The sequence below is a fragment of the Neodiprion pinetum genome, chromosome 5, assembly GCF_021155775.2.
Source record: "Neodiprion pinetum isolate iyNeoPine1 chromosome 5, iyNeoPine1.2, whole genome shotgun sequence".
Taxonomy (NCBI): domain Eukaryota; kingdom Metazoa; phylum Arthropoda; class Insecta; order Hymenoptera; family Diprionidae; genus Neodiprion; species Neodiprion pinetum.
The window spans coordinates 7,238,371-7,263,846 of NC_060236.1; the positions used below are offsets into that span (position 1 = coordinate 7,238,371).

Here is a 25,476-nt window from a genome sequence, read left to right on the forward strand (position 1 = left end):
GGTTTTCTCAATCCTGAAAAGTCCGAAATCGAACGCCTTTGAGGATAATTGATGAGTACGATAAAAAAAAAAACGTTTCAATCACAATCGATCAAAGAACGCAACCAGCGATTCTCAACGTCGTCTACCGAATCTGCGTTCCTCCCCCTCGGCGGTTGAAAAGGGGAAGTTTTGGGCCTCTCTTTGGGCCGCATCGGGGCGTAGGTCCCACCTTGGCACGTCGATTTCGGGACAGCCGAGGCCGCGAGTTTCGGCGTTGCGTCGTCGCCGGCGATCGGCCGGTTTGCCTGGAAAGCCAAATGGCAACGACCTGCGGCGTCCCGACGCATGCGCGTCCCGTCTTCCCCCCCCCCCCCCCTTCCCCCTCCTTCCCCCTCCCCGTTTTACCCTCCCCGCCGGTACCAGAACGCTCCGAAATGTCAAACCATTGACAGAAGTTGAGGCGGATTGTGGCGCGCGCACGTTGTCGTCGTTCTTGTCGGATCTTACGGGACTCTCGCGAATCTCGGCGTTACTTCGCGTTTTAAACGGATCCGGATAGTTGCGAGAGTCGATGTGTAATCCCGTTGATGAGAAAAATTCAGAGCTGTGAAAAAATAAAAAGTGACCACAGGGATACATTTCCGATAGGCGGGTTTTTTTTTTTTTTAGTGATTGTAATTTTATTTTTAGTGAACAGTGCACGATACGTTTAACAGGTATTCAATTTACGGTGGGAAATTTATTTTCCCATCGCGGTGAAGTTCGTGTATTATCATCGGATAGCCGATGAATTCCCGGCATTGATAATGGAATTTACAACATTTTTAACGTGAGTATTAACAAGTAAGCGTACGGTTTTTGGTGTTTTAAATCTTACTTGTGCAAATGACGTTTACTCTGATATGAAATTTAAATATCGGAATAACGTGAGGGATGTGTCTTCAAACCAAGGAGTCAACGTTTTTTTACATTACAGAAAAAAAGCGATTCATCCAATCGACCGGTGATGAAAAGTATAGTTAATTACTGATAAATCGAGGCTATTGAAAACTTTGGAAAATCGTAGCATTTGTAAACGAGTATCGCGTTAAAGTCACACCGAAAGTTTTCAAAATACTTGGAGTAAAAAATTCAAAATATCGCTTGTGTTTTTACATAATGCCGGAGGAAATTTTTCGAATTCGCTAACGAATTGGCTGCAAAAGTTCGTCAACTTGTCGTTATTGAAATGTTTCTCGTTTTCAAAACCTTGGCATCGTCTTCGTCAAAGTTGTGTTGAACCTCCTTAAGAAGTCCCTGGTTTAAAATCCATATCACACTTTATTCTAAACTAATCGTCTTTTCACGGTGTACTTTCACCTCGTCACCGTAAGTCTTGCGATATGCGCAACGCGATCCGAAGAAAGCCTCTCTCTCTCTCTCTTTCTCTCTCTCTTATCGGGAAATCGGCATTATTACTCCGGATAAAAAATTGGACATAAATGGGGCGGGTAAAGACAACGCGATCGCTAGATCACGGCGAATCGAAACGATCAATACTACCTCGTTCTCACACTCGAAGATCCTCCTCCACCTCTCCTCTCCTCTCCTCTATTCTCTCCTCGAAGCCGCCGCACGCACCTGCGCCACACCGTTAATCGCATTAGACGGTACTTAACTCTCGGGTTAAGCGGTGCTCGGTGGGCATATAAAGTAGTTAAGGCCCCGAGAATACGTGCGCCGTAAAGTCCGGGAACCCGATACTTTTCGGCCGAGTCCGCCGATTTTTCCGATCGCGGCATCGTTCCGACGAACCCGAAACCCGCGGTGCCGATATTTTTACTCGCCGTAATTGCGGCCCGATTTTATCACGCGTAAAAAAATTAGAAAGAGAGAGAGAGAGAGAGAGAGACAATTACGATGAGATCGCGAGAGCTGGAAGATGCGATTCCCACGTGTCCATTCACGTGTGTCGAGTCACCGGTATTGTGATGCCCGATGGTCGCTGCTCGGTAACTCTGCGTGGAAATACTTATTGCGTATGGGCGATAAGGCGTAAGAATGCCGGGAAGAATTGCACGTGACAATTATAGTTTGAAGATACGCGCGTGGGTCTTACTGTATTTTATTCGTTACATGTGTACGTAACGTGAAGGTGATTCACCGCGAGATTACGGATCGCGTGGTGGGGATAAAAATTTATAAGTCTGCGAGGATCGAATAATAGAGAAGGATCGAAATTTTATAGAATTTTCAAAAAATACAAGTGTTCCGTTTGTACGATCTTAAAATGTAAATCGTTGAAATGTCGAAAGGTAAGTTGTCTCTGACAGCCGTAGGATACATTTTTATTCGTTATGACGAATCGGTATTTCAACTTTACTGAATTTAAAAATTCAGTTGTACAGAACTTTCCCGGATTACGAAATTCGATACGACTTTTATCCTTCTATTTTACGATATTCTTGCATTGTTACCGTCCAGTTGTGGAGGAAAAATTTTAATCGCTCGGATTATTTGCCAATTGCAAAAATATGAGTCAAGCTGTTATTAATTAATTATTGTGTCTTGTTTTTTTTTTATTTTTTTTTCTTAATTTATTTTTTTTTTTATTACCATTCTTTTGTTTATCGTTGCGTTTGATGGTTATTGTTGAACGTTTCGGAATTTCCACCAACGTCAAACTTCACCTTCGATCAGAGTTATGCTTTGTTTTGAAATGCCGGAATGACGTAGAACAACTACGACGTTGTAATCAGAACTGACGTAATAATTATGCTCGATTAATATAACCCTCAACCTACGTGCACGAAAAAATTGCATTATTATCCATTTCCCCGTTATTTGCAAACGAGATTGTGCGAAATCACTTGGGATCATCGAATCGCTGTCTACAAATACCAACAAAATATTGCAAGACAAAAGATAACTCGATAATTTAATTTCCGAATTTGTAAATACTGGGAACGCTGCTCTCGTTTATGAAATGACAATATTAAATATGCCTTGCTCGCGATGTGAAATTCACTGCATACGGGAAAAACGGAATTCAGGACAAATCTACAAAAAAAAAAAAAGAAAATCAATCTAAAAAGAGAATATCAATGATTATTACAAGTTTAAGAAAACAAATACATAAAAACTTTACAATTTTGTCCCAATTTTGGATTTATCAATGAAAAAAGATTACCCGTAAATTTTGTCACTAAAAACAAATCCCTGTTCCTAAAAGATTAAATCAGGCGGCAGAAAAACCAGCGTTGCGTCGCGATTTGGGAGGGAAGCGAAGTGGGGGTGAAATACGCGGGAGTGGGGGAAGCTGAAGCGTCAGTCAGCCGCGGACCGGCAGAGGAACAGGATCTCACGCCTCCGAGAAGGGGTTAAGAAACGCCAGTCCTCAAAGCGATGATTTCTTGGGATGAATATTTGCGCAGATCCTCGTAAATCGAGGCGGCTTCTTTCCCGTTCGTTGACAAATATTTCCGTCCTCGCACCGCGGCTGGAACAGAGATAAGCAATTAAAATTTAGCTCGATGGATTGGTTCCCCGTCGATATGTCCCGACGTAACTGTGTCGTACCTACAGGCGATGATCGAGAGAGCCGGAGAGTCGAGGAGAGAGAGAGGCGAGACGGTGAAAAAGCTCGGGGCAAGTTTAACCGAGCTACCAACATCTTCCGCAACGCAGGAACGACGAGTGGAGGAGGTAGGCGAGTTGTAGCCAGGGGCTTACAAATCGTTGGAAATCAATTGGTCATGCCTCGACTTGTTTTCTACACCGTTAAATTCGTTTTAACGCGTACCCGCATACATATTCCGCCGCTTTGCGTATACGGACGTGCATTTGCCACGCACAAATCGAGCGTTCCCTACCACCTCCCCCAACGACGTCACGCCTGAACAATTCGCTGATATTTCCCGTCGCTTGAGTACACAGACAGCTCGATTATTCGCTTTTATTTTTCTCTCTTTTATAATATCTTTCTTGTTATCATTGCCTCTGGGGACGATATTTCGGGCAAGAAAATTTATCCCGTCTTTCGAATTACTCGATCGAAAAAAACTTTACTGTTAGGACGGGTCCAGGCTGTGTGTATAAAATGATCGGACCGCGGCCTGTGTACGTAGAAAAAGAACGATCTTTAACCGCTCTCGGGTTTAATACGTGCTCGTCTGCACCTGCAATTAGTTTTTATGAAATTGCTCGGATCTTTTAAGAAGAAAACGGTTCATTTTTCTCAACTGTTCACCGGTACGTCAAAACTCGTAACGTCTTTCCAATTTGTCGTCGTAAATTTTCGAAATACTTGACACTGTTCGAAAAATATCAACACGGAAAAGCAGGCTTGTGCATCGTCCGTGCCAACCTATTATACACAATGAACATTGATAAGCCGATCGATTAGTCACGACGACTAACTCGAATCGTGCGACATGGAGATAGTTAAGCGGTGTTGATACGGCTGTATACAAATAACTCGACAATGAATTATGACCGTTAACGGTCGGTTCGATCTGTCGATAAGTGGCTTATTGTTTATTTGTACAGAAGCATACACAGTGCACGATTAGTTTCCGCACCCTAAACAGCTACGGGATACGTCTGACTTTATCGTTAGCTAGTATAAGTGCGTGTTTGATATTGCATAGACGCCTAGACGGTAGGCAGCGAGAAGTACGAACATAAACAGTCGACCGCATTTATCCTCATCATCGTTATCATATACAAATATATGCGGTATGTGTCTAAGCGGGGCGGTTCTGTTTATTGAAACATTATGTGTATTGTTATTTTTCACCGAAGTCTCTCTCGACTCCCGTGCGGTATTTTACCTAACATATCGCACCCACACATGTTAAAACCATACTTCTATCGTAATGTTGTCGTGTTTTCACAAACTTGTACAACATGTCTCTCTCTCTCCCTCTCTCTCTCTCCCTCACACACACACACACACGCGCGCGCATACACACCTGAGAAACCTGTTTCTGCTCAAATTTATATCCATGGAATATCAGGCTCGGACTTCTCCGGCATCGTGGACCAAGAATACATAATATACGAAAAGGTTCGTGGAGCGAAAATCTTCCAAGCTTCACCGGAAACTTGAATCCTTCGGTGTCATATGTATTGATGAAATTGAGAAAAATTTTACCTAACGGTTGTTCGAGTTTGACGAAAACTTCCCATCCTGAGCAACTAGGCTTTCCCAACTTTCTTACAGCGTATTACGATCCTGCCGTTTGGGAATGCAGCAGCGTCAGAGCAACACGCGGTTCACGCACTAATTATCTTCGATAAAAAGCCGGAGATATCCTTGCTGGATAAGCGGCTGTGTGTAGGACGGTGTAGGCATTAGGTAGAGGAAACCGGCGAAACGAAAACAGCGAAACCGTGAGTGCCTACGCAGAGAAAGACTAACGGAGAAAGAGAGATTAGATTAGATTGGATGTAATTTGTCGTCCGTGTATATTCTGTTTTAGAAAAATTTTACAGAATATTAAAAGTCGTTAACAGTATTTGTATTGATAACAGTAGTTAATAATGGAATTGTTATTCTCTCGTCGACCGTTGGAATGAAAATAATAATTTTGCTGTATCGCTGCTCATCTCTTATCTCTTGATCCATGTAAACATTAGAGATGAGGAGTTTGATATTGGTCAATGTTGTTAAACGAACAATGGAAAGAGAAAGAGAATCAATTAATGCACCGACGATCAGCGTTGTGTTAATTAATATCAATCTCCCAAACTGAAATTATTGCACGCACAGCCACACGGAATTGAAAACACTTGTTTTTTACCGTACCCACTTTCTTTCACGTTTCACCCCCCATCCCCCCTGGTTACGAATCGGAATGAATCAGGCACGGATGATGCTGGATTGTAGATTAAACGCTGGCGAAGGGAGAAAACGCGCGGCTATAAGGTGAGATTCTATCTCCGAGTATCGACACGTGCATAATATCTCATGTGTACCTATAAAGTGTAATCAGCCGAGTGTGCAATGGCGCATAAATAACATCAGGTTTACGCGACACTTTGAGCGAGATATAATTAGAGTGAGAAATCTCTGGTGATTAAGTCGCTACTCTGTGTTGGTTTCGTTCCACACACGTACTGATGTGGCAAATTTTACACACTGCTGAATTAATCCGGCTGAAACCAATTCGCCTTCGCATAATGTACACTGTATAATCTACCTGCATTAGGGTGTTTCAGAAAACAATAATTTACCTATTTTTTACCATGGCAACCCAGTAAAAAGTTTGTTTAGGTTTGTAAAAGAAAGTTTCTGTCAAAAGGTGAGCGTTCTGAGTTATCATACTAATTTTTCTTTCAATCCAAACAAACTTTTCATAGAGCGCCATGGTGGAAAATCGTAAATTATTTTTTGCTGAAACACATTGTGTCGATATTCTGCAGAGGCCTAAATGATCGGCGTACGGTGTCCAGTGAAATTTTTTTTCCTTTGACACAGTTCCCACGTGGCCGAAACCTTATTCAATGTGTAGTTTTAATTTTATTCAAGCCTGTAGCTTTGAGATTATAAACATTAAGAATGCAGGCGAAAAGGTCCGGGTCACTCGACTAATTGCACTCTTGATACTACACAGCCTCGACTTTTACCTTATCTTGATATATAACGTACGCGAAGTGCACGTGTAAAAACAGAGGATATTATCCCTGCCTGACTTTCCAAATTAACATGACCGCGTATCCCCGTCTTTAAATTCTTCTCCAGTTTTATCTAAAGATTCTTTCATATGACGTTCCCTCTAGTTTTTTGGTTTTTTAAGCGGTAAGAAATTTCTATTTAGAAAGGTTATCCGTGTGTCGGACGGTAATTCGAATTATAAATATACGTCACAAGTGTCGGACAGTTTTAGGTATTTTACATTTTAAGCTGTAGAAATTGTCCGGAAATTGAATTCGCCTCGAGTATTATTGTCAGCGAAAGTTGTAAGCGAAACTCGCGTTGGTGGGAAAAATGCGAAAAAAATCCACCCGCGCAATCTCTCTTCTTAATCTTCGACTGAAAGTAAATTCGCAAATAGACGGAGTACCGATCCCTTTTTACAGCCGAACAAAATAATAATCTTTCGTATCCTGAGAAAAATAGGACACTGAGAAAAATTCCATTCGTTACAGTGACTAGAAAAATTGAGTAAAACAGGTATCGTTAAAAAAAAACTGTTTGAATATTGTTAGATTTACGAAAAACGAGGTACGTCTAACCATTTTGCGCTATCGTCGATCCTTTCTTGGTAATTGCAACGCAAAATCAGTTTGTTCGGTTTACTCTACTTTTTTAGTTAAACAAGGCTTCAACTTCAATTTATCGTTGCACGAGCATTAAATTTTCGAAACAGTTGAAAGAAAATCTAGTAACGGTTATCGTAACGAGAAAAAATAGTAACGGATACTAGACTTTCCGGTAACAGCTATAAAACTAATTTTCATTTTGCACCTGGAAGTATATTTTTCGACTGTGGTAAAAAATGAAACTAGTTAAGGACTGAGCGGTAACCGGAACTAAAAATTTCTCTCAGCGCCGAACACTTGGCTAAAGAAGATACCGAATTTCAATCGTCAGAGAAAATGACGAAGAAGGCGTTTTTACTCGTTAAACGGTGAAAATAAAAATACACGTTACGTACGTTTAATACAAGCTAATTTGAGCTATCATCAAGGCGGGCCGGTAAGAGTTACCGACTTTAATTTACGCTCACAGCATTATTACACACGGTATACCTTCGATAATAAAGAACAGCCGAAGATAATATCCATCCGCTGGTTTATAGCCCAATTAAGTATTAGAATAAATACGCTTCGCATGCGTGTAACAACCACAGACAAACGGTTTACTTTCGAATCGCAAACGTGTTATAAAAATAAAGGAATGATGAAAAATAAAAAACATTTAAATAAAGGATTAAAAAAATAGAAACATAAAAGAAATTATAAAAATCTCTACTCGTGTCCCTCGTGGCATTCATACGTGCTCTCGAGGCATATTATTATTTATACATGGATACATATTCGTTGGTGAGAAGAAAAGAGAAAGAGGGAGTGAGAAAAGTTCAAATGTAAATTACCCGCCCGTTGCTGATATAAAATACAGGTTTAAATTCACAGTTATATCCTTTTCACTTTTCAAACCAAACTCCTGTCACGTATATATACGGTATACGGAGAGTATATAAACGTTAAGCTTAATTGTTGATTGCCTTGAATCGATGGCACGCCTTTAAATCACGTTTACGATATGCAGATAATGAACTTTCGTAAAGTTTAAAGTTAAAATTGCAACGAACAGACCCGTTAGATTCGACCAGTTTTTCTTGTTTCAACGTGTTACGCAATTTGCTTCAATTCTGACATACGTTTGGGCGAAGACGCGAAAAGATTTCCTATGATTTTTTCTAAAATAAAAAAATTCCAGGCTTCTTCTCTATGCTTGTCACTCTCAAAGTCTTTTATCAGAGTTACGATATCAACAGCATTTCTTCGGCTCTGTTTCTTCTCGGGAGTTTCGGACAGTAAATTTAAAAACTAACCAGGCCTGAAAAACAGAGGCAAAGAACAGAGGCTTAATGTGAATAAATTCATTTAATAAAATGCACTTTTTACATTTACGAACATTATTTTACTCTGCATATGCGGTTATAATTGTATTGATTCTTTCGTTTCTCCTTATACGTACACGTTACGAGTTTAGGTAAAAAAGATCGTTATAGGTTATAAGATATAACAACGCATGCGGAGAGGTTGGAAAGCAATTAAAACGTAAACCGACATTGCAACAATTATTGGAGTAAATTATATAGGAACAATTTACATATACATATATATATATTATTATATATATATATATATATATACCCTAGGATGATGATTCTTCTCAGGGCAAGCTAAACTTAATTACGAACACTGCGTGTATAATTTTCCACGGTCAAATTAGGACGTCGTCAATATTTGCCATGTGGTTGTGATATGTCTAGGTATATTATATACGCATGCAACACACGTGTCTTCATTCGTACGGTTTATCATTAAAGTTACATACAATTTCTTCTCCGGAGAGAGATTTCATTCCATTTTAACCTCCTCTAATACGCCTATTCGTCTATACGTTAGACGATTATAATTTGCGAGAGTGAAAAGTATAAGAATCACTTTGCAGACAAACGTCGTTACCGCAAACGAAACTCTTCGTTTATACCTATATACTCGCCCTTATGTATCCACCTCGCTTAGAACTGTTAGGTACGCGCTGCCTCGGCCCAATTTACTATTAGACACGCTGCATCCTCCAAATGATAAAGATGAATTTCGAAAGTCTGATTTACACTCATTGTCAGCTTGGGTGGGAGTCAAAATGTAGAAAGATTAAAAAAAAAAATTTGAAGGGATAGAATATCAAATTTTTAAAGAAACGCAAACTTACTTTATTCCCGACTCAACCATAAAGTTCACTTTTTTTACCTCAAAAGCGGGACGAAAGTTGAATATTTTTCCCTAGAACACATTTGCGGGAAATATGAGATTTATTCCCTTGTTATATAATGTACTATTACACAACTCAAAAATTTTGAAAGTCGAACTATCGAGATGTAAAAGAATAGATAGGTCAGAACGAAAAATCCCAAACTGTAGAATCGTTAGAATTTCTCTCGATAATATAGAATCGTATACAGATTCTCGATTCTTCCGTTCTATGTTTCGATCTTTTTGTATTTCGCCATTCTGTATTTGGACTTTCTATATTTACAATTTTCTGTACCTGAACTCTTGACGTTTAAAAATTTTATGAATCAGCTTTTCGCATCTGTGAAAGTTTGATATTCTGTTCCTTCCATCAATCGGCATTTATAGTTTTTTACCCCTTCCCCTGGGTTTTAAACGTCTCTCTTACACATACATTTTGAATTTTCCTTTTTCACAGGTACGCCAATTTTTCCCCACTTCCATTTCATTCGACTTAACTGTCCGGTCGATTTTGCAATTACGCGAAGAAAGCTGCCGGTAAAGAGAAAGAAGAAAAAAAATTATAGGTTTCAAGAAATACAATATCTAGTTTCAAACTTCGCCCGGAGGCGCTTCAAAGTGTATCCGTTTAAAATACGGAAAAATTTTCCTGATTACAGAGTACATTGTGACCTGTATCCCAGAGGATTATTTCTCGGCAACAATTAACTCGCCGAGGTAAAACGCTGTTGGTACTTGGAAGCTATAAATACACTTAGAATCGGTAATTGCAGTTATAGCTCGAAACGTGGAGCGTAACTGCAACGCGTTGCAAGTTTCTACACTGGACAATTTCGTTCGCCAATGCAGGTAACATCACGGCTTGGCGTTAAAACACTTTCGACGCTCCTTGCCGTGGATGTTCGCTTGGAAAAAAAAAAAAACGTACAACGCGTTGCTCGATTCACTCGAGCCCATAATGTGAGCAATACGTAATAACTTCCAAACGCTTTTGACACCCGTCAAAAGCCGAAAGTCCTGTAACGCAGGCACTTAGATCACTCGAATCTCAGCTATATATCAACGCTGATTGTGAGAGACGTTTACACCTAGCGTACGTAAAACGACCGACTATAAAATCATCGCCAATCAGGATGCAAAGAGCTTTCTCCACATCATCGAGTCGAGACAAGATTTAGACTTAGACGGCTCATCTGTCCGGTTTCAATCACGTCAGTACACACAGTGTCTTTCTTTCGCTGTTTAACGTCATGTTCGTATTATCGCATCTGATTTGTTGGGAAATTAATCTATACTTGGAAAATCTGTACGGTTGAATATACTAAAAGCTGATTAATTTCACAGATTCATTTTCGTCGAAAATTGGGGTGCCGAATTCTGTTGATAGTAGCTTTTGTGATAAAACTTCAGAACTGGAGGTTACACGTCGTAGGATGATGCTTAAATTTTCAGCCAAATTAATTTATCCTCATAAACATGGTCAGAGTCCGATTTCTTAGATTTCAACGAGCGCAAAATGTTTTTCGTGTCTGTATAAATCGAACGTACAAAAACAGTGATGAAAAATGAGCCTGATAAGTGACGAGGGACCTGTTTGGAAGTCAAACAAGCCAGCTTGTTTATATTCCATGAAGCGGATTTTGTCACGCTGTTAAATCACGATCCTGCCTGATAATGACAAAAAAGACAAGTAATCATGACGGAAGAGAAACGTGAAAATTTCGATACAACACCATACGCGTAAATCGACATCCGGAATTTGGTCTACAGAAACTGCACGGCGAGCAGTAAGGAATAGAAAATAAATGCAACCAGAGTCTGGTACAGGATTCGGAAGTCGCGGTCTCTCCATCGATAAGAGTCGAGAAATGTCGCGTCGTGAGATTGCGAGATTTTTCATCGTCAGAGTGAGAAAAAAGTCAGTCTGTTTGCGCGTGTAATACAAAATAATAGTACGGCAGAGGTTGTTGCCGTGAGTATTTTTTTAAGTATAATGTTGACCGAATACGGAAGTATTTGACCTGATCCAAACGATATTTTACTAGAGGAAAGTAAAGAGATGAAGCGTAGAAATAACAAAAAAAAAAAAAACAGAAAAAGAAATTATTATCGAGGATAATAAATTGTTTATTACGCTCTGAACATGATGACAGGTATATGCATCTACGGTACAATTTATAGTACTCTGTAATAAAACTGAATGTAATTTACTGTGCATAATTGCACGATGCATAATATACGTAAGGTTACACTCATCCGCTTGTGTAACACCACAGAGTGCAGAGAACGATATTTGTGACGTCTTGTACAGTGAGACATGAGAGAATAAGCTGATCAAAAGCCTGGTAATCGTTGTTTCTTTTTTTCTGTCTCCAATTCCATGCAATACAGAGTTCCGAAGAATAAACGTCTAATTACGTGTAGACATAATCCTGCCATCGTCGCAGTCGATAAAACGATCACCGCCCATGTCGACAATGAATTATTAAACAATTTCCCATATTTAGAAGCATTTCGTGTCGTATCTGGCTAAGTATCGCTTGAAACGGCTTTAAATTTGTACCTCGGATTCGGTTTCACGCAACACACACGCCGATGGATGCAGTATCACAATCTAGTTACGTGTAAAGATTTTTCGACTCATCAGTATTTACCGGCGGTTCCTAACCTCTGAAGACCGAGAACTGTGGACAACCGAATGAAAACAAAGCGAGGAATCGTTCCTGTGTACCTAATCGTCTCAAAGTATTCGTCGTCGTTGTTTCCTGGAGACAGACGGTAGCATGTGTGCGGGTTCACGGCAAACACGCCGATGCGATGTAACGTGGCGCGGAGAGAGGTGGGGACAACCGGCGAGGCGAAGGCGGGGGCCAGGAAATCGAGCACTTGGAATCACGCAGCCCTGGTTGCCGTTCGAAAGTGGGGGATTCCCCGCGACGAGTAGTAGTGTACAGTTATAGTCAGTCCGGATCGGGCGTCTGGCCAGCTAAGACCTACTCCTCTGTAGGTCTTGCGCGTTAATCCTCGCGCATAATCGCAGTCTGTAATCTTCCGTGTAATACAGCCAGTGGTGTACACAGAACGGGGGGAAAAAAAAAGGAATTAAAAAACGGTGGCGAAATGTTACAACGACGAGATTCTATCGCGTATAAAATATACGGTAGTCAGTGAGATTGGAGCGGTTTTAAACCTCTTCGATCATACGACACAGGGCGGAATATGATTGCTTTAAATCAAAATTGTGTCTTGAGTGAATCGCCTTTATATCGGTGATAATTATCGTTACTGGAATAACGTTATTTCGCTCAACTTTTATATACGCTTGGTGCGCAAGTGGTTTTTACTCCGTTTCAGTGCGGTTTCTAATCGTTAAACTTTTTTTTTTTTATTCCTTTCCTTTTTTTTTTTTTTTTTCTTCAACTCAAATCGCAGTAAAATTCTAGTCTAACGCCTCATCTGTGCGACGGTGAATTTGTGTTCGTTGCGGACGGGGATTAGTTGACGATGTGTTGCATGTGCGGAGTAATTAATTGATCATCTTAAGAGTACCACCACCACCACTGCCACCGCCGCTGCCTTCAGGCTGCACTTCGGGGTACCTCGACGTATTCCTCGGAAATAATAACCCGCATCGCTTGTGGGATGAGGAGTAGGTACAATAAACATGTTTATTACTGACTTGTACGTACTCATATGTAGGTATAAAACACTTGCCGTATGTACAGACACCGCAAACGTGTACTTAGAAATTACATATGCCGAACTGCAATTTGCTGCATTACAATTTATTGTGACGCTGTGCGATTCTATTGAGAACTCCAGCCTCTTAGCACTTGATATTATATTTACGTACCTGGTCACGCATCGTTTAATCTTTTTTACACCCATTGTTTTTCACCACCGCAATTTATCGAGCTTTCTTCTTGATCGACGGCATAATTTTTGTCATATTTTAATCGACGTTGTTGAGACGTCTAAAAAATCGTATATTATATAAAAATACTAGCCCATTTTTACTAATCGGCGAAATTTGATTTGTAAAATGGATCCTGTCACTACACTTTTGGCGAAAATGTTACTGACGCTTGTTTATTGATTATTAGCTACTAGCGACTGTTGTACGGAAATTATAAAGAAATCACCATTTGTAGTCAAATGATTCTTTTCTGTCTTTGAAGGTAAATGTAACGTTTATTGACCCTGTTCCAAATATTGACCTTTTCTGATTGTATCTGTTTGATCCTTACTTTTAAAATTACCAAAAAATAAATTTGTAGTATCTAAGCCGCTGGCAAATGGTTTCAGTCATCGATAAATTGACTATTTGTGCCGTTAATTTATAATTTTGGAAATGAAAAGGGTCAATAATTATGTCCAAGCGTATCAATAACTGGCACACTTACCTTGTCTGGTTTCAAAATCGATGAGTTAGTTTCACGTCAAGTACCGAGATCATCGACTAGATTCGAAATAGAATCGTTGATAGCGAATCATCTTGATATCAAAATTCAGAAAAAAAAACCTTGTAACTTCGACATTATTTAAAGTATCCCCTTGCAGTGTGAAGTTTCATCAAGATTTCCGCCATATCTGTGTAACGTTTCGATTTCAGAAAAGTTAAGTAGGGTTTGATTGATTGAAATCGGACCCACCTGTCAATGTGAAATGTCACAAAAAAAAAGAAAAAATTCGACGTGGGCATTGCAACTTTGGTCAAATACGCAATAATTAAAAACCGATGAGTACAACTGATTAACTACAGAATTATTATCAGAGTCTAAATTTTAATTTGTAACGTTGCCAATTTTTGCTCTTCGTTCCGACCTTCGACTTGTCAAGTTTTCCGACACAAAATCAGAGCTTGCAGACTACAGAATCTCCTTACTCGTTGTATCTAATTTCTCCAATTCCCTCGTCTTCACCAAGAAATAAAAAAAAAAAAAAAAAAACAAAAAACGTCCATGCACGAACCACGCGAAGTTACTGGGTGCTGAATATTTCAAGACCCTGATCCGAGCGCCGAAACAAACTTGATTTCACGCTCCCATGAACCCGCAGCACATACATAGTTAATACATACCCAGAAGACGCACCGTTAGACGGAAGACCAAATCCGGATATCGTAATTCGCGATGAATCAAAAAGCGGCTTAAGCTTATAATTAATGATGAGAATTAAAACAGGCTGTGATTTGTTTGGTTTGTTCTCAAAAAAAAAAACGAAATTTACCCCACGAAGGATGTTCTTTTCTGAAGTGAAATTTTTTTTACCCTTGTTTTCGGAAACAAAAGAAAACAACGGCAGAGAAAATTGCATATTTTGTTTTAATTCTCAACATCAATCGATCGTCATTTTTCCCGCGTCAATTCTGAAACGAAAAAATTTTCCCCTGCGACTCCAGTCAATGCGACTTGTTTGTAATTATTTTTATGATTTTAATTTTTTTTTTAACATTTGTGTGCGATGCGTGAAATAGGAGGTGAATTTAAAATAGGATATTCGACCAAATTGGGAGAAATTGATAAACAAATTCCGTTAATTAGCGTTTCGATACCTGCAGCTGGCCAACCTCCTCGATTATCGCCTCCGATATTGTTATACAATAATATTAAACTTTTTTTTTCGTATTTTCTTCATTCCTCGATCATCTCGCGATGAGAGTCGCAGAAAATTATCCAACCTGAATTAATTGTCTACGTACACGTTACGGTTGAACAACTGCTATGCCGATATTTTGAAGTGTGAGAGAGAAAAAGAGAAACCGGATTATAGCACCTATCTAATCGCCCCGTGAATTGACGTCTGATTTTGATTTACTCCGTACGCTGGGTGGGTAATCTGATTTGGTGACAAGTATAATTAGCCGCGATTTTAAATCCGTCAAGGTCATCGCAGCCAAGTCCTTCTCCAATACGTCGCTCTATCTGTCAGTCAGAATTATCGTAATGCAGAATTAAAAGTTAGCGCAATTATACGCGGCTGGACTTTTCTTTAAAGGAAAAATCCTCTTTTTCGCTACTTTGTAGGAACAACGCGTATCTCGTATTTCAAAACACTTGGCAACTTGAAATTTATCGAAAAGTTGTCGAAATCGTTGACAGTTTTCTTCGATTTTTCGACAAGTCGTTATAGTTATTCGCAAATTCCATCTTCGACTGTAATTACAATCAATGAGGTAAAACTTCGGTTGACGAGCAATTTTCAATTCCAAGTTCAATGTAAAATTTGACAAAAAATTTCAACAACTTACGCGATAGTTTATAAACAGTCTCGAAGTAAAGCTTGTTTCGAACGTACACGATATTGACGATTATGTAATTGGTTTTCAATTATATCGGTGTTTTGATTCTCGCATTGATATCGCGCTGAGAATTATTTTTCAGCCCGTCAAGTTACGGTTTTATCGGTCAAGTCGAGACGTTATCCAGGAAATTATAGAGAGGTGCCGGACTTGGCTCATATTCGCACCTAATTGTTAATTAAAATCAGTATACAGTGATCGCTTGTTGATGATATACATATATATATGTTACGAGAAATAATATAAACGCTCTCTCAAATTCTACGATATATACTTGACATGTTTTATCAACGATTGATAACTCGCGAGTATATAATGTGTCTATATACGTAATACGCGTACATAAACGTGAGCAATGTTCAACGAGAGATAAAACGTGATTTTTATTTTTCATCAAATTTCTCCTCTGTAGTTTTGTGTACAAAAATTATCCATGATATGTACCACGATAAGCATTTCATTTATCAACTTTGCAGTCGTCTTGTAAACCGGTGGATATACGCATAAATATATCGATCGATAAAATTACCGCGTTCATACAATATTTATTTCCTTTTGTCTACGTCTTTGGTGATCATCAACGATAATTCAGCGTATCTTTTTACAAATAATTATCAAAATCTCGAGTTCATTTTTTTTTTTTTCTTTCTGTACCTGGAATTCAGTGCTCGGACAAAAATGCGTTCTTGAATTATATAATTCACTTATATTCTAAGTTTCATAGCGACAAATGTTACGAAATGGCTTAATTGAATGAATTTTTTCTAAGAAACTTCAATTCTTACTTCGAGAGGATTTCTTATTTCAGCAAAGGTGTTTGCATTGTGAGAAACAAAAATTATTGAAAGATTACGAAATGACCTTACACAATTTTTTTCCGGATCCATCACGATAAGCGTCAATTTTTTTTGGTTTTTTCGTTTTTTTTTATAATCGTCTCAATTCAGGAATGAAATGGAATTTATACTATGTAGTCGCATGATATTTATTCTCTTACAATTAGTACGGTCAAAGGTCCGACATGTGAGATCGAACGTTATTTCATTGGCATGAAAATTTTCGTAGGATAATCCAAATACAGATAACGATACTCTTACATGAAACTGATGAATTCCCAGCGATGAAAAACATCCCCGAGATAATCTCGCTGACAGAAGCGATGTTGAAATAATTACTATTTGTTTTCTCTCTCTCTCTCTCTCTCTCTCTCTCTCTCTCTCTCTCTTTACGTTGCTCAAATTTGCAGAACCAGTACAAAAGCAATCGAGAAACTATTTGTGATAAAATTTATTCGCATTACAGTCGAATATAAGAGGCAAAAAAATTTAAACGATAGTGCAATCAATTTTCAAATCTATTGAAACTGAAACGACGAATCAAATTTCTTTATACGCACCTTGATTATTTATCTATTTTTGAAACGAAGCTTCTGCAGTCTCAAAATCTCGGTTACATGCGAAATTAGTACAAATTTTTTAAGATTATACATCTGAGGACATTTGCAACCTTGGAACTGATCAGAATAATTCAGCAGTAGATTTGTTTGTTTTTTTTTTTTTTTTCATTTTATTATGTGCTACGATGTACTTGAATTTCAGTAACCGTATAGGTATACATATAAGCATCATATAATATATACGTATAAATACCTCGCCTCCCGACCCTAGTCAACTGAAAATAAATAACCGCATCGTCTTTAACCGATCGGAATCGCGTTTCAAATGTGTCAATTAAAATGTAAATAAAATGGTCGGCCGTTGACGTGAGCGGAAAGTTTAATATCACCACCCACGAAATTTATTTGTACACAGTTACACGTATCAGTCGCATGTGTGTGAAAGCTGCATATATACCGAGGTGTTTTAAAAGCTGAATAGTTTGTTTTAAGTCAAAAGAAAGATTCTATGAAAAGATGAGCGTTCTACGTTGTGTGGAAGATCATTAGATTTTTCACTTTTTTCCATATTTTTTTTTTTTTTTTTGAATTTGAAGAAACACGTCGTAGCACTTTAATTATTATTTCTTTCCTGACATTCACGTTCAATCCAAATATCACGATTTATAACACAACGATATATCAAGCGGGAATCTTATTTTTCTAAATGAAAAGTTTATATTCAATTATAACGATCTCACGAGATTTAATTAATAATGCAAAAAGTTGTCAGAAACACTTGTCAAACAACAACTGAAGACTTGATATTACACGTGTCGGTCTTCTTCGTAACTTAAATTGATATTATCATTTATGTAGTCTGTGAAAAAAAAAAATTTATTCACGATACGTCGTAAATAGAAAAAAATGTATATAAGTGAAAAATCATATATATATATATATATATGCGTGTGATAAAAATTAATACCGAATTGTATAATAATGTATAAAATAATAAATATAGGTATAGTTTTTATAATAAACCTTTGGCCATAATTATTCTAGTCTGTAATATTTACTTATCTGTGTATCTACGTATCTATTTGTTTATTTATTTGTATTTCTGTCTCCCTTGTTTCAGGGTAGCTAGGCCGTAGCTATTGTCCGAAGAATGCGCAGCCTGGAAAGGTTATCGGGCAGTGACCAGGACTGCGCTGATCAGGAGATGTACATCGACCTGGATGACGCCTCCGTTGATTCCCTGACCGGGAAACGAAGCCGGCATGACGTCGGCGGCGCGGAGGTAGATACCGAATCTCTTTTTCGAGTAACATTCCCGCGTTTGAATTTTATTCGAAATTTCGGAAAATAGAGAGAGAGAAAACCGTACGAGAAAAATATTTCCAACACCGAGATAAATTTTTAGTTCCGGTTACCGCTCACGTCCTTGACTATTTTCATTTTTTACCACAGTCGAAAAATATAGTTCTGGGTAGAAAGTGAAAATTAGTTTTACAGCCGTTACCGGAAAGTCTGGTATCCGTTGCTATTCTTTCTCATCACGATCACTCTTGCTATATTTTCTTACAAGAATAAATTGACGTTAAAGCCTTGTTTAACTAAAAAAGTAGAGTGAACCTTGCAAACTGATTTTGAGTTGCAATTAGCAAAAAAGGATCGACGATAGCGCAAAATGGTTAGGCGTACCTCGTTTTTCGTAATCCCAACAATATTCAAACAGTTTTTTTAACGATACCAGTTTAACTGTATTTTTCTAGTTACCGTAACAAATGAAATTTTTTCTTATTGAATAGTATTATTTGTAGCCAGGTTTTTGACCCGGCTCAAATATTTTTGGATTGATTTCGTAAAAAAATATGAAAAAATTGTGAATTTGCTTTCGGAAGTAGTAAAATTCGAAATTTCAACCCCGCCTCGATATCTCGAACCTTGTGTTGTTCGAATTCGCACAATTCATTTTTATCGCAGCACAAAAATGTTGTTTCATTCGAATTTCTCCGTTATTAACACAAATAACACAGCTGTCGAAGGTTTTTCGAACACCGTTTTTCTCCTTCCCCACTTCTGACTCATTGTCGGACTTTGACGAGCCCGTTCATCCTCAATCTGATAAAACATTTCCATTGTCGTACTTTCGACTTACATTTTGGGCCGCGTTAATACGCATCGGAAATTTGGCTCGTCCTGAAATTGGATGCCGTTAATCGACAAGTGAGGCTCCTCTGCGGAATTCCACTTGAATCTACAGGTGCCTGGCGCCTCGCTGATCCGTCTGCGCAAAACCAACGATAATATCGGTCATTGTACTCCTTGCATTCGGCATTTCGCCGAACACTAATTTCCGATCAATCGGGTTACCTGTAACGGCGTAATTATAATTTTATGCGAATTGAGGTCAGTATTTATTCGATGATTCGATTTCGTGCCTAAATTTTTAGTTTTTCTTGGTATCACTTTGAGGAGAAAGATGTCAGATTTTTCATCAAACTTTTTCGTTTTAAGGTATTCTTACAGTAGCAATTTATTATATTTCACTTAAAAAGCGATCAAAAATTAATTACATTTACGACCCTTGTTTCATCTCACCTTGTACGATTTTTATAAATCTTATACTTCGCTCGTTGATGTAGCCGGTTCAAATTGCAATTTTATAACGCCTGTTGTATGATTTAATGGTGAAATTATAGACAGATATTAATAATTATACTAAGCGAATTTGACGATCGCATGCGATTGATCGAAAACGCTAAGAGCAGTATAACGAATCTGTTAAATAATAATGATAATTCACGATTCGAAACGCGTACTTAAGTATGCTATTATAAGAAAAAATATGCTTTATGTATATATAATAATAAATATGTATATATATTTATATTTCATTGCTTATCGACGCGTAATTTTGTTTTTCCTGAGGCAAAACTTTACTGATGTTTAAAAATTGGGATATCAAACAATGTGGTACCTTGGAAAAAAAAGGGGGGGAGAAGGGAATTTTTATTTCACACCTTGCGTTACAAGCGAATAATATTCTTGTTAATTTACAGCTACATCTTAATGTAGAAATAACAATTTTTCAAGGTGAATTGCAAACCAGCTGTGAAGATAAAGCGTGTATAAAATTTGCGCGTGTGTTGCTGCGTTTAGTGAAATTCGCGACATTGAAAGCTGTTGCGCGACGATATTTAGCACCGCTATAAAATTACCGTGATAAAATTATTAAGCACGATTTCCGATACCGTTTTCAATCCGTACGTCGAAATAGGCGGCCGGAATTGCTTCGCAAACAAATCGAACGAACCGTAAAGATCAACAATATATATATATATACGTTTCGACGTACGAACGACCGGCTGAGCAAATTTTCATCGCTCTCTTTCTCGCTCTTTCAATCCACGCGGAAATCGTCTAAACCTGCAACATCGGCGAATACTTAATTGAATTTTTGTCCGTTTTGTTCTTGGCCAAAAAGGCGGGCGAGGAAAGCGACAGCAGTGGGAGCGAAAGGAGCCCGAAACAGGCGAAAAGACGGAATCGAGGGGCGCCGCCGACGACGAGGAGACGCAAAAGCGGAATTTCGGCAAGAGAACGGAATCTCCGGAGGCTCGAGAGCAACGAGAGGGAAAGAATGAGGATGCACTCGCTCAACGACGCCTTCGAGGTGAATTATAATATTTCACGATTAGCGTGCAATTTCTCGACTGCGGTAATGCAATTGCGAAAGGACGGTCCAAAATCGTACCTATTTTTAGGACTTTTTTTTTTTTCTTTTTGTCAAGAAAATGAAAATACTTGGAATGATTCGCGTTTGAGGGACTTATTATTCATAGTTTCGAGAACAATTTAGAATTTTTTTCATTGAAATTAATAACAAAATGGCGGCATGTCGCATATAAGTAGCGAACGACTCCGAACTAGAGGGCTTTTTGCGGTCGCGCAACTCCTGACATCGTTGTCAAATTTGTAACAGATATAAAAGTTGTTTCGACTTAAAAATACGTTCTCGGGTTAAGGCTCGTACCCTAAATTAAAAAAAAAAAATTTGTTTCACATATATACCATTATGAACTAAAAATTTTATCCTTTGACCAAAAAATTGTTTACAAAATTCGGGTTAAAAAAATTTTTGGATCGAAATTCTAAAATTTAGTTATATGAGCTGTGATTAATAAACAGATTTTAAAGATTGTAACAAAATTTCAAGTCCATCGGATGAAAATTGACCGAGGAATCTGCGCCACCGGTTTGAAAACGTGGTCGTTCGCTACTTATATGCGCCATGCTGCCATTTTGTTATTAAATTCAATGAAAAAGTTCTCAAATATTTTTGAAACTACGAATAATGAAGCCTTGAAACTTGAATTGCTCTAAGTGATGTCAGTTCTTTAGAAAAAAAAAAAATCCTAAAAATAGGTATGATTTTAGACCCCTTAAAAGATCATCCTAGTGTAACGTGTCAAAGAATAGCTGATTATCTCGATTTTTTTTCAATGGTTAAAAGACGCTTATCTATCTGATTTCTTTACGTCAAATCAAAGCACTCGTAACTCGAAGAGAAAATACATTTATAAACTTTTTTTCTTTTATTATAATACTCGAATTTATACCGATAAAAGCTTAGATATCTAATTTTCATTTCAAATCGCTTTTGAATTTCCTAAAATCTGTTGGATTTGTTCGATTTTGATGTACGTTTGGGTCGTTTTACCCAGAATACCATTTGTCATAACCAGTAAAACCAGTTAAAACAGGTTTCCCTTTTTTTAAGCAGTCCATTCAATGTTGCCATTTATCGATTGTCGAAATATGTTGTAAAATGGAATATCAACGATGCCAGCATGATAAATGAAAATATAAATAAATAAATAGTGTTTCAGCGATACTGTAGAAAATAATCTTCTGAATAAAGTAAGCATTCGTAAAAATAAAGTCGAACGAATTTAACTGGTTTTGAATAATTTTAAAATGATTTGAAACAAATTATCGACGCATAAGTTTTTCTTTATAATTCCGGTAGTCTTCTATTTTTGTGCCCGATCGATGCACAACTCACGACCATTTTTTAACAAGAATAATAACAAACATTGATTTTCGGCAAACCAAATTTTTCACTTTTATGGAAATTGCTTTTCGTCATCGTAATTTTCATTCCCTTTCTCCTCAGCAACTCAGGGAAGTCATACCACACGTGAAAATGGAAAGGAAACTGAGCAAAATCGAAACACTGACGTTAGCCAAAAATTACATCATGGCCCTGACGAACGTCATATGCGAAATGCGAGGGGAGGAACAGCCTTACACGTAAGCATCTTGTCCGTCTTTTTTCAAAGTTAAAATTCATCGTCCAAACTGATCATTTGACATTTGTCCCATTCCTCGTAAATAAAGAGAATAATTTTTGCATCAATATAACAGAATTAGTCGTTAAATCACGTGAATTGCTTTCTCAACGAAATCCGAAAGTCGCAATAAATTTGAGAATTCCGTAATTCCAAGTTATGCAAAAATCATCGAATACTCGAGACATTCATCGACTGCAGTCAGAAATCGAGTTTTCAATCTGACGAATTCTCTGCAATTTTTTCATTTTTTTATTTCGCTATAAAACCATATCTCAATTCACTTCGGATGAATTAAATTTTTTAACAATCACGTTCTCATATATTATTACAACATTAACACGGCAAGGTGGAAATAATTTTGCTTATCGCTTCTCTCGAGGCGCGTTGCAAATTTTTTACCGTACATTTGAACACAATCTATCTTATGTTGGCAAACATGTGATGCGGGTACAGTTTAGTTTTTTTTTCCTTTTCTCTCTTTCACTCCCTCTCTCTCTCTCTCTCTCTCTCTCTCTTATCGTTTGCGCGATAAAATATGCGTCGATAAATAATCGATTCGAGCGACCCTGTAGCACCTGTCACGGATCAAACTGTAGTTAAATTACCGTCAAGGTCCTGACGGGCAGTCAGGTATGTACCTACAATTGCGAGGTCTCGTTATTAGGTACATACATACATACATTAATACGCAGAAATCAATCGCTAAAGTATATAAAATTTATAACATTGTGTACAGTATTATATTGGTACACATGGATAATCAGCAAGGTGGAAAAAGTGTGGTACACCTTATGATCCGTCTTCCTAAGTAGATAAATATACGTGACGAACATGTGTGATCCTGATACAATCGATATCCTTCGACGGTATTTGTCGACGTTTATTGATTCGAATAAAAAAATTAAAGAAAGGAAAAAAAAAAATTAATTGAAACATCGTGACATCTTTTTACGTTGCTTAAACAGAAATGATGATTAAAGGATGCTTATTAATTATTAAATAAATATTTTAAACCGATCCAACAGTTGCGATTTCAAGACCTTGTATTAGTTTTTTTTTTTTTTTTTTTTCCCTCAACGTTAGACGAGAAATTTTAAGAATACGATATTCTTTCGATTTACGGCGACTTGTTTTTCGTCGAATTTGACCATTCTATTCGTTGGATCAAGAAGAAAAAAAAAATAAAATCGAAGCAACAAATACAGATGCGTAACCGTAAGTCTTGTTTCAATTTTCCGTGCGTAGAAAACTAGTCGATTTTGATTTTCATCACTTGTCGGAAAACCGATGATTAATATACCTTGCCTTGTTCAATTTTTGCAGATCTATAAACGTAACTCGAGGCGAGGCTACTTTCCAGTTTTTTTGGACATGGAATGGCCAAATGGTTTGATTAAAAAAAAAAAGAACCAATTTCAATCCGCAACGTGTCACTAAATGACTATAAATACATCGGTTATTACTATTCGCGCATATGTAGCTACTTATGATTATGCATATACACACCTACACAGGTATATATATTCAACATGCCTGTGTCATTCCCTCGAGGTATATAACATTGAATACATACTGCATCAAATGCAAGATTATACCGCCGTCTCGTCTGGAAAGACCGGTTCCGATTTTATTCCGCCTGGCAATCTTCCAAAGGATCTCAAAAGTCCTTCGTACACCCGTGATACGATAGAAGTTTCTACAAATACAAAATTAACAGCAAATTTCAGCCGCGTCTTCATATTCTATCTACTTTATGTCGTTCTATTGGTCGTTAAAAACGGAGTATATTAAAGGTTAAAAGTTTTCGCTGACATATATATATATATAACGACCAATAGAACGACCAATAGAACGAATATATATATATATATATATATATATATATATATATATATATATATATATATATATATATATATATATATATATATATATATATATATATAATGTATCATTTTCATTTTTAATCAGACATATAAAAACTTACTTTCCCAAGAACTTGTTGTAATATTTTTTACTTTGATTTTGCACTGTTTTCCAATATATAACAAGAGTATAAAAGAAATCTTGTAAATATATATGTTAGTCAGATTTCACGAGACGATGCTCAAATTATTATTATTATTATTATTATTATCATATCATCATCATCATCCTTATCCTTGAATTAGAGCGTCAAATTGTGTTCCATACGGTACATTTATAATGTACGAGTCGTTAAAACTATTTCGAAGTCTGCGCGCCAATAAATCGCGGTTCAATGTATGAGTTATAGGTACGTATCAGAGTCCAAACCGTGAAAACGGGATCAAGTGCAATCATAATTGAACATATGTCTGTACTGTATGAAAGAGTTTTAGCTCCTTGAATGTGACAACACGAGGTCAATACCGATTTCATTTCAATAACGAATATATTCGTTATCGGCATTATACGATACTCTTGGCGATTACCGGCTATTAACAGGATTTTCAATTAAGTGCAGATGTCCGTTGATTGGGGGGGAAAAAAAAAACTACAACAACAAAACAATTCTCACAGAGTGGAAAGTGTTTCGGAAGTGTACTTTTTTTTATGGTTTTTTTTCCCCTAGGTATTTCCAATACGTCGAGCATTGATTTTTGTTGATCCAAAACGATCGAAGTGCTTTAAAAAAAAAAATACAAAATAAAATCGTTTCGTCGTAGTTATGACGAATCGATTCAAATGGTCTGACAACAAGAGAACAAAATTTTTGACTACTGCTGCAGAATATTGAAGAAAAAAAGACACGACGAATGTTGAAATAAAAATTCAGGGCCTTCAGAGATACGTTTTTTTCTTTCAATTTACGTTAACGGTAAATTTATGACATTTTTTTTTTTCTTTTGCCATTTCAGTATTCGCTTCGCGATAATTTATGTATCTCAACCGTACATTTGGCATTATTGTAGGTGGTATATGAAACCCCAGGCAGTGATAGGGTTGGTAGTCGGTCACTTTTT

At 37.5% G+C, this 25,476-nt stretch overlaps 1 protein-coding gene across 3 annotated transcripts in view; it reads left to right on the forward strand.

The window, feature by feature from the left end:
* The first annotated feature begins 449 nt into the window (after nucleotides 1–449).
* The window catches only part of LOC124219841 (protein dimmed), a 33,750-nt gene continuing 8,723 nt past the window's right edge, over nucleotides 450–25,476 (forward strand). The window contains exons 1-4 of one of the 3 annotated variants that reach the window (XM_046628014.1): nucleotides 450–811; nucleotides 18,271–18,432; nucleotides 20,623–20,811; nucleotides 22,315–22,451. In XM_046628014.1, the coding sequence (XP_046483970.1) occupies nucleotides 18,301–18,432; nucleotides 20,623–20,811; nucleotides 22,315–22,451 (458 nt within the window). In that variant the 5' untranslated portion in view covers nucleotides 450–811; nucleotides 18,271–18,300. Of the gene's footprint in view, nucleotides 812–12,410; nucleotides 13,107–18,270; nucleotides 18,433–20,622; nucleotides 20,812–22,314; nucleotides 22,452–25,476 lie in introns of those variants that run through there. The other 2 variants (XM_046628015.2, XM_046628012.2) reach the window with 2 other exon arrangements.